General features: G+C 29.9%; 1 protein-coding gene across 1 annotated transcript; it reads left to right on the forward strand.

Annotated features, from left to right (window-relative positions):
* The first annotated feature begins 7,121 nt into the window (after window positions 1-7,121).
* On the forward strand, window positions 7,122-8,608 carry Fis1 (fission 1 protein). Its single transcript, XM_065501968.1, has 5 exons — window positions 7,122-7,233; window positions 7,300-7,416; window positions 7,529-7,696; window positions 7,776-7,888; window positions 8,159-8,608. The coding sequence occupies exons 1-5, from the start codon at window positions 7,189-7,191 to the stop codon at window positions 8,178-8,180; spliced, it is 465 nt and encodes a 154-aa protein (XP_065358040.1). The 5' UTR covers window positions 7,122-7,188; the 3' UTR covers window positions 8,181-8,608.
* The last annotated feature ends 1,187 nt before the right edge of the window (window positions 8,609-9,795 follow it).

Raw genomic sequence — 9,795 nt, forward strand, 5'->3', positions numbered from 1 at the left:
ATAATCAGCTGTGCTTTCGACACCACCTGGTATATAAATTCGGCTTGAATCAACCCTTACATCGTGAAGGTCAAAGGACAAATTTTTAAATTTTTGGAATTTCTAATTGAAAGATAGCGGAACGTTATATATTTTTTGACCAATTTTAATGAATCTTTATAAAAATATAGCATGAAGTCTAGTATTTACAATAACAGCACAAAAATGGAAATTAACCCTTAATAAAAAATGTCAAAATATGACAGATAGATGACACCAATTTTATAGATGACAGCCAGTTAAAATAGATGATTTCCTTTAAAAAAGAGGACGTATGGTCACCTTAGTATACCCCACTCATGAAGCTCCAATATGACATGTGTGGACACAACTATGTCAGACGCCTTCTCAATGCCCTCAGAGAGGACAACCGAATGTTTACCGTATTTTAGGTTACGCCGCAATTGTTTTCCAATTGATGGCATACACTATGAACACCGTGTGTTGGAAAAATATGTTTTAACCATTGCATACATGAACTTATGCTGTGCTGGAGTGGATCCTTTTAATGTTTTTAAAATATCGTTTAGTTCATTTATTTCTATTTTGCTATCCATTATACCATACTTTGAGGGTGCTGTGGCTTAATTGGTTAGCGCGTTTGATCATTAAGCATGATATGGTATTTGTGGCCAGGGTTCGATTCCCAGCCGCTGCCAATCAACATCAGTTTATAATAATTATTAGTTTACTAATAACCAGGGAAACCATAATATGCAAATGCATGTTTTTTCTGGTGAGTCTAATGAGCACATGGATAAGATATTTACACGTTTCAGAACTATTTAAGAATTTTGGCATCGATTTGTTAGTGCATATTTTTGCATATTTTACGCTTAAATACATATTTTTGCATATATTTGTTTTAAGAGCATATTTATGGCATATTTTGCGTTTTTAGAGCATATTTTACTGTTTAATATCATATTTTGAGTTTATCAAAAACAAATTTTGTCTTACTTATTTTTCGCTGTTGTGTTACAGGTTTTTACTTCCTTTGTTTAAAATTCAAAATTGAAAAATAGATGGCTTTTCACTAAAAAAAAAATTTAAAAAACAGAAATTTTTTTTTAAAATTTAAAATAACAATTCGAAAAATTTTTTTATCCAAAAAATGAAAAAACTGAAAAAAAAAATTTTGTTCACCTAAAAATATTTAAATTTTTTATTTTGAAGTATAATTAGGTGAAGGGTATATAAGATTCGGCACAGCCGAATATAGCTCTCTTACTTGTTTTAATATAAAATAAGCACTATTTAATAATAGCTCCATCTAAATATCAAATTTTAGTTCTAATTCAAACTTAACCGTTCTAAGTGTTAAAGAAATATTGTCTTTTAAATTTGCTCCTGTAATATCAGTTGATGTCGAAAGAACATTTTCTATGTTTAAAAATGTTTTCAGATCCAATAGACAACGATTTTTATTTGAAAATTTAAGTAAATTTTTTTTTTGTTAAAAATTATGTAAAAGTTTGTTTTTTTAAGAGCATATTTTTTAAATTTTAAGAGCATATTTTAAAGTTTTTACTGCATATTTAAAGCGCCTAAAACGCTTTTTTTAGAGCATATTTCCGGTTTCCCTGCTAATAACTAATATTTATCACAGCGCCCTCCTTCGGTGGTATAACACTAAAACGCCACCGAAGTAAAATAATAAAATAAAGGTTGTTGGCTTGACTAAGGCGCCATCTCACCACCAGAGGCGCTGAAACAAAAAGTCGACTTTTCGACTTTTTCCGTTTTTTAAAAAGTCGACTTTTCGAACTTTCGACTTTTGCTGGTTTATGAAAAGTCGACTTTTCGAACTTTCGACTTTTTAGTTAATCGACTTTTTTCGACTTTTCGACTATTTTCGACTTTCCGACTATTTTCGACTTTTTTCAACTTTTTACCATTTCTTGTAAAAAATACATAGTTTCTACATTTATTGATGCGCCTTTTGTAAAGTTTAGCAATAAAAATGAAATTTATCAAGGCGATAATAGTTAGAATAATGTTGTAAGAATTTTGTGTAGAAAAAAGCTTTATTTTATAAACATTTATTTATTTATTATTTACATATATTAGCATACACTACAAAAAATGCAAGTCCAATATTTTTTTAACAATCTAAAAAGTCGACTTTTATCGACTATTCGACTTTTATCGACTATTTTCGACTTTTATCGACTATTCGACTTTTGAGATAACATAATCGATTGTTCGACTTTTTTCCGACCAAAAAGTCATTTCGACTTTTCGACTTTTTTCAAGAAATCGAACAATCGACTTATAGAACCCTAGCTGCAACCTGCACTAATAAGTCCCGGTCCACACTGTGAAACATTTGCTGCAGAACATTTGAGTTTGTTGATGAAAGGGGAAAGATGAATGAAAAAGGTAACTTTGTTTCATGTACATGAAGTTTTTGTTGAGTATGTCATCCACATTTATTCGTTCGTATTCGTACTGTACAGAAATGTCAAAAACTGAAAAGCAAAAACTTCACTGTGTGGACACGAATGCAGTTTCAAAAGAGAATTTAAAAATGTTTTGCAGCAAATGTTTCACCACAAAATATACAGAAGTGTCAAATTTGACGTTTAAAAAACGCCAAATCAGATGTTAGGGCAGTTCTCGTAAAAAGAGATAGCAATATATTTTGTACTACAATATCAGTGATGTGTTAAAGCAAAACGCTATATACAACACGAATTTGGTAGACAAAGAAATGTGAACAAAACAAACAAATAAATTTGTAAGACAATTTTTTCGTAGTCTGTGGCACAAAATTTTTTAAAATGGAAAATTATAAAAATGTGTGTATTGTTTACGTGTAAATTTAAATGAAACAAAATTCTTGGTTGTTTTTTACGTTTACAAAATAAAACTCCACATGTCAATGGCAATTAAAAGTGAAATATTACAAAAATAAATGATTGCATCAAACTAAATCGGAAAGAAATTGAATTATTGCGGCAGAAAATTAAGACTAAAACAAAATGAAAAGGGCAGTTACTAAAAATTAAACAAATATAGAACTATATTATTTTCTGTCTCGTGACGCCTCTGTATACTTTGTGCTTTCACTGTGTGGACCGGGACTAACAAACATAACGCGCAATTGCAGAGTTGTTAAATAAAAGCTTTTCTCCTCCTTTCACCACCTTTTCCTCTACACTCAATCCCCTTTCCAAAGAAAGTAACACATTTATATATACTATTATTATATAGGCATAATTAATTGCCTGAGTGTTACTTCTCTTTTTTTTTAAAAAAAAGTTAGATTGTTGAAGTTTAGTCAAAATTTCTCTTGGTTGAAATTATTGTTGGATCAAAAGCATTATCTGAGCTAATTGAACTCCAAAAAAGTGTAAATTTGTCAGCTATGTTCCTAGGATGTGAAAAACTGCAATCATGTACAATCAAAATGGGAAAATTACAAACTTTATTAGAATTTAAATTTCTAACTTTACTCCACTATTTTGTGTTGGCGCATGAATCGGGTTATCACTAGGGATGCCAATCCTGATTAACAAATCCCGAAAATTACGAAATTTTTTAATATTTTAGGATGAAACCTAGAAAGCTAAATTTCAGCATACTTATAATACTAATATAAAACAAGTAAGAGTGTTATATTCGGCTACGGCGAATCTTTTATACCCACAATCAATATGTAGTTTTGGTCTTCTATGGGAACTTGAATCAGTATTTATGAATGAATGAAATTTATGTTAATATCATTATATACAAATTATTTATTGAACAATAAAATATTTTCTGATATAGATGTTATATTATTATGGACTGGCCCTCACAAGAGTTGGTAGAAAGATTAATTTTCATATACAACATGTTTATTCAATTTTATCACTATATTAATTATTATAAGACAATTACGAATGTTAAAGTCATTTTCTGAAGGGGACCATGTATGGGGACTAGGGACAAATGTAGCCGGGTTTCCGCAATACTTTATATATATTTTAATTCAATGCATTAGTTTTTGCTTTGCTATATCTCTACTTAGTGTATTAACTAAATAAATAGTTTTTATTGTTGAACTTGATGTTTTTTGACATTTAATTAAAATCCCGAAGTCCCGAAAAATCCGGGGTCCCGAAAAATCCCGGGATTTACATTTCTAAAATCCCGAATCCCGGGATTTGTAAAACTCAGTCGCGTTTGGCATCCCTAGTTATCACTGAAATCTTCCCTTGGAGGCCATTGCAGTTGAACTGGATATCACCCAGGTCTACGGACTGCAATCGATGGTTTGAGCAGCGATGGTTGTTGCACTTGCTGCTGTTGTTGTGATTGCGGTGGGGAGGGTGGAAGTGTGGCGTAGGATGACAACGATAATGCCGAAGACGCCGATGAACTACGTCGCTGGCAGCATGGGCCAACGTAATTCTGCGACCACTACCTTTCATTAAGTCGGGAAAAATTCCAAAGGTGACACCAGCCCAAACAAGAGCTGCACATTAATTGTGTTGACATGTGGTGCAGTCGGTTCTGGCAAACCGTGCAGAATCATGGTCCGGGATTTTCTTCAACTCCGGCACGGACCAGTAGGATGCGGAGAAGCAATGCCGGAAGGTGCAGCTCCGAAATCAAAAATTGTTAAGTTGTTGCTGGGTTGACAGCCCCTGGCCGAAGATCTTCGGGACGTTCCGGACGTAGAACCGGCTGTCGTGGGAATTCTGTTGTTCTGTCGACGTTTTAGCTTGTGCATAGCATTAAAAATTGCTACGTAGGAACTCTGGCTAACGCCCTGTCTATACTTGGCAAATATTTATCATAACAATTAATGACGTTTGTTGTCAAGACAAAGTAGTCTGAGCAAAAGCATTAACAATTTTGCCATAAATAAGCAATAATACTATCCCATTGTCTATACCTGGTACATTTTTATCATGATAAACGTCAAAATGGTTGTCAAAATAAAAAATTATCTGGTGTAGTCACCATTTATTAGTATTGTTTCGTAATGACCATATTGCTACTGCTTTTGCTCAGACAACTTTGTCTGTTATGATAAATATTTATCAAGTAAAAGGCGGTAATAAATGCTGTCTATACCTGATAATTTTTTATCTTGATAACCAATTGACGTTTATCAAGATAAAAAATTATCAGGTATAGACAGGTGCTAACGTTGAGAAGACGGCTTAAATGTAAAAATTACGTGATAGCCTGATTTATTGTTGAGAAAAATTCAGTTTTAAACATTTGCAATAATAATTCGACATTTATTTTTAACTGTTTTCGAGAAAACTCAGTATTTTGTTCTATTTAAATTATATGGGAAACATTTTAGCAAACCTGAATTTGCGTATATCGATTAGTTAATATTTTGAAGCACTAATCAATAATACCCATTTCGTTGAAATAATTTATTAATTATAGGAGATATTAATAACTTTTATTTTTATATAACTCCAAAACTAAGAGATCGGTTAAAAATTTAAACGTATTTATGTGCATAATTAAAAGAGGAGCTATTAACACCAAAAACATATTAATACAGTCTGTTCAATCATCTTCATATTCGGCTGTGCGAGTATTTCGTTTATTTATTGACAATAATAATATGGATGGTCATGATACAGGGGCTATAATGATTTTCAATTATGGACCGATTTTCATCACGATATAGATTATTATAAGACAATTATGAGTGTTCAATTAATTTGCTGAGGGGTACCTTGTATGGGACTCGCTACAAATGTTTCTCGATTTTCGCCTTACTTTGCAGTATAATTTCAAAGTTCTTATATCTAATTTGTGCAAAATTTTATCAGGATTGTCGTATAATCAACAAATGGGGGCTAGGTAAATTCATGAACACATATTGCCCATTTTCAATATCAAAGAAACCGTGACCCCTGTTTATACCTGCTAAATTTGTATTATGATATACTTCAAAATGGTTGTCAAGATAAAAAGGTATGGTCCCCATTTATTAGTATCATTGCTTCGTTATGACAAAATTTTTAGTACTTTTGCACAGAAAACTTTGTCTTGACAACAATCGTCATTAATTGTTATGATAAATATTTGTCAAGTATTGACAGTGGGTTATCAACAGAGAGTGGTTGTGGAATATTAGATCGTCTTAGAATCTCATAAGGACCCAGAATATATATACTTTTGTGGGTCTGCGATAAATATTTCGATGTATTACAAATGGAATGAAAAATCGTTTTGATGGTGGTTATAAAATTGTGTAAACCGCTAAATTGCATCTTTTGGAATACAAGTTTAAAAAAATCAGGCATCACTGTTGCTGAGTAGCTTACAAGAGAATTTATAGAAGGTGACCACAGAACTACAACATATACAAAAACAACAGGTACTTTGTTTTTTGTAAAAGGATAAGTGAACTGTCAAAGTTCCTTGTGGTTGTTATTGCATTTGGGTTTGTTGTATTTTTCGCTACAACAAACACAAGTGAATTGACAGTTCACTTGTCTAAACACTGAATAAAAAAAAATCAGCTGGTCTTTTGTCGTCACCTTCTATAGATTCGCCTTGGTAGCAAGGCGAATTTATACAAGGTGGAGTCAGTCAAACAGCTGATAATTTTTTTTTCGCTTTTTGGTTCTAACAACTGTCAAAGCTTGTTTTTATATATAAATATCTATATATTCTAAGCTTATTAACAAAATATTTATTGTTTACATAAATGAGTAAAACCCTCACTATTCAATTATCTACACTATATTAAGTTTAAATACTTATTTGTTAAATTTTTCATTTTGGTTTTTTGACATTTGTTAAGACCAATCGTTGTTTTTGTAGAACTGATACCACCTTGTATAAATTCGCCTTGCCTTGGTAGCTTATTTTGCATAGCGAATTAATTTTAGGTGGTGTCTATAGCAGAGCAGATTTTATCCTTCTTTACTTGTTTAGATGTTTGAGCTTTCAAATTGGCTAGTATTTGTTGTGGCGAATAATACACCAAACGTAAAAGAAACAATAACAACAGGTAGTCTTTGACAGCTCAAACCATACAAACAAAAACAAATATCATGTTGTTTTTGCAAATGTTGTAAAGCTGATTTCACCTTATTCAGAATTGCCTTTTTTGTTTTCAGAAAAGAAATAAAATAAGTAATTGTGATTAGTCAATAGAAGGAAAATATTGTGAAATAGATAATGGAGGAACTTTTGAACGAGGTTATTCCACAGGATGAACTTGAGGTAAATTTATATGCAACAAAGAAGTTGATTATGTTCTAATTATACATATATTCAAATCTATTACAGAAATTTGAGAAAAAATATGCCCACGAACTTGAACTTGATGGAGAAGTTTCGACAGAAACTAAATTCGAGTATGGGCTCTGCTTAGTTCGCAGTAGATATACCAACGATATCAGAAAGGTTTGTACAAGTTGATTGATGTGTGTGGTTAATGATAAATCACTAACTGTAATTTATTATCATTTGTTGTATTGTCAACCGTATGTACTGGAATACTTGCATCTATCCTTAGGGCATTATGATATTGGAAGATTTAGCCCGTATACATCCGGATGGGAGACGGGACTATATTTACTATTTAGCTTTTGGTAATGCCCGTATAAAAAATTATTCAGAAGGGCTAAAATACTGTAGAGCTTTTTTGGAAATCGAATCAAATGATCAAGTCCGTTCTTTAGAGGTATATACATACATGTTCATATCTGTAAATTAATATAATATAAACAGAATTTATTAAAAGATGTTTGTTTTGTATGTAGGAATATATTAAAAAACAAAACGACAAAGATATGGCTAAAGGCATGGCAGTGGCAGGTGGAGCGGCTTTAGTATTGGGTGGAATTCTCGGACTCGGAATAGCTCTAGCGAAAAAGTAATACTAATGATTTCATGACTTTTATCATTAATTCATCGTTAAAAATGTACATAAAATATCATACCATTTTAATTTATATTTTATTTTAATGTATGATCCCCATCTCTAATAACGGTAAAACTATATAAAAAATGGTTTTATAATCAATATAATATCATAAGATTTAAATTCATTTTAAATTGTTCTTTATACATTCTTTAGTTTAGAAACAAATAATACAAATGATCAATGTATATTTAATTTGTTGTATATTTCCCTCTTTTGTAGTAAACAAAAACGCAATAAATAAATGCAGGATTTTTGCTACAATTGTATCTAACTGATATTTGCATTAAATTCACTTCATGGAATCACCCCCAAACAATAAGAAATAATTCATACATACATGTATGTATACCTGCAAATAGTAACATTTATATATAAAATGTGTAATTTAGAGATCATCGAGATGTACCCGCTGAATATGATAATTGTTGCACACACATAAATGGAAACACTTATCATAGATAATATACAAGTTGTATATGTTATATAAATATGTAAGTGTGAACTAATTCACCTATTTTTATAAGTAAATAGTTATTCCTTTGTTATGTTTGTGATTATATATTATATTACACCTATTTTTTTTATTATCTTGAGTCTAATAATTTCTAAATATAACTGTTGTAACATGAGTTTTAAATAAATTAAAGATTCTAAAATTAAAAAAAAAAATTAATATGTTGATTAATTTTTCATTTGAGATAAAAAAATAATGTTTTGAAAATTAAACATTTATGTTGAAATATTTAATTTAACAGGAAAGTTATAATCATAGTAGAAAAATAGAAAGTAGTTTCATTCTCTCTTTATTTTTTAAAATTCTACGTCTGACATGCTTAAGGATTTTGACGTTTTCGTTAAAATAGTAATACCATATTAATTAAAAATTTTCCCATATATTCTTTGAAGTTTGTGAAAAAATTAATACATAATTTTCATTAATTTTAAATATATTAAAAAAAAATATAAAAAATATTTACTATCAAATTGGGATCAAAGGTAAGATTTTCATTTTCAAATATTTCAAAGCTAATTTGTGAACATTATTTTAAGATTTAACAAACATGAGTTGCATTTTCCCCAACTGCGAAAATACCAAATATTTTTGCAAAAATTCAAATGTAAATTTTTTTAAAGTCCCTACATTACCTAACAAACGACAAATTTATTGTCAGAGGGTGGATTATACAAACACCAGTTTTTTAAGCCTTTTGGAACGTTTAAATTCAATTTTTTTTAAAATTTAATAAAAATTCTTTGTCAGGTAGCCCAAATTATATGTTAAATTTGTTAAATTCAACTAATGTAAATTTGGATAAAAAAATTGTTAAAAGGTTTTATCTTGGGAGAACATATTTTCGAATTCGGTTTTTAAACCGCCATTTAAACGATACAAAATATGTTCATAGTAATAAAAAATTATAAAAATGTTTACTTAATATACCTATAAAAATAGTCAACGTGTTTTAATTATAAGTAAGCGAATGTTAGGAATTGAATCATTAACTTCCAACACAACATACTTAATACATTTTTATTTAAATACTAAATTATAAATTACACATTTTTTGTAAAAAAATTCTCTAAAATAAAAATAATTTTTAGGAATGTGGCAACGCTTTTTATAATGCTCACAAAATAAGGAAACTTCAAAAAATCTTAAAAAAAATTTTTATTGAAACTACCTTCTATATTTTTATCATGCTACCTTCTATATTTTTATCATGGGTTTTCCTATGTTTCGCACAAGCAAATACTAGTAGATAAAGATGGAATACAATAAGTAACTTATTGTATGATGGAAATAAAAACTCGTGTGTATGATTTATAGAAATTTTACCAACAAATAAGTATGTATG

The sequence above is a fragment of the Calliphora vicina genome, chromosome 2, assembly GCF_958450345.1.
Source record: "Calliphora vicina chromosome 2, idCalVici1.1, whole genome shotgun sequence".
NCBI lineage: Eukaryota > Metazoa > Arthropoda > Insecta > Diptera > Calliphoridae > Calliphora > Calliphora vicina.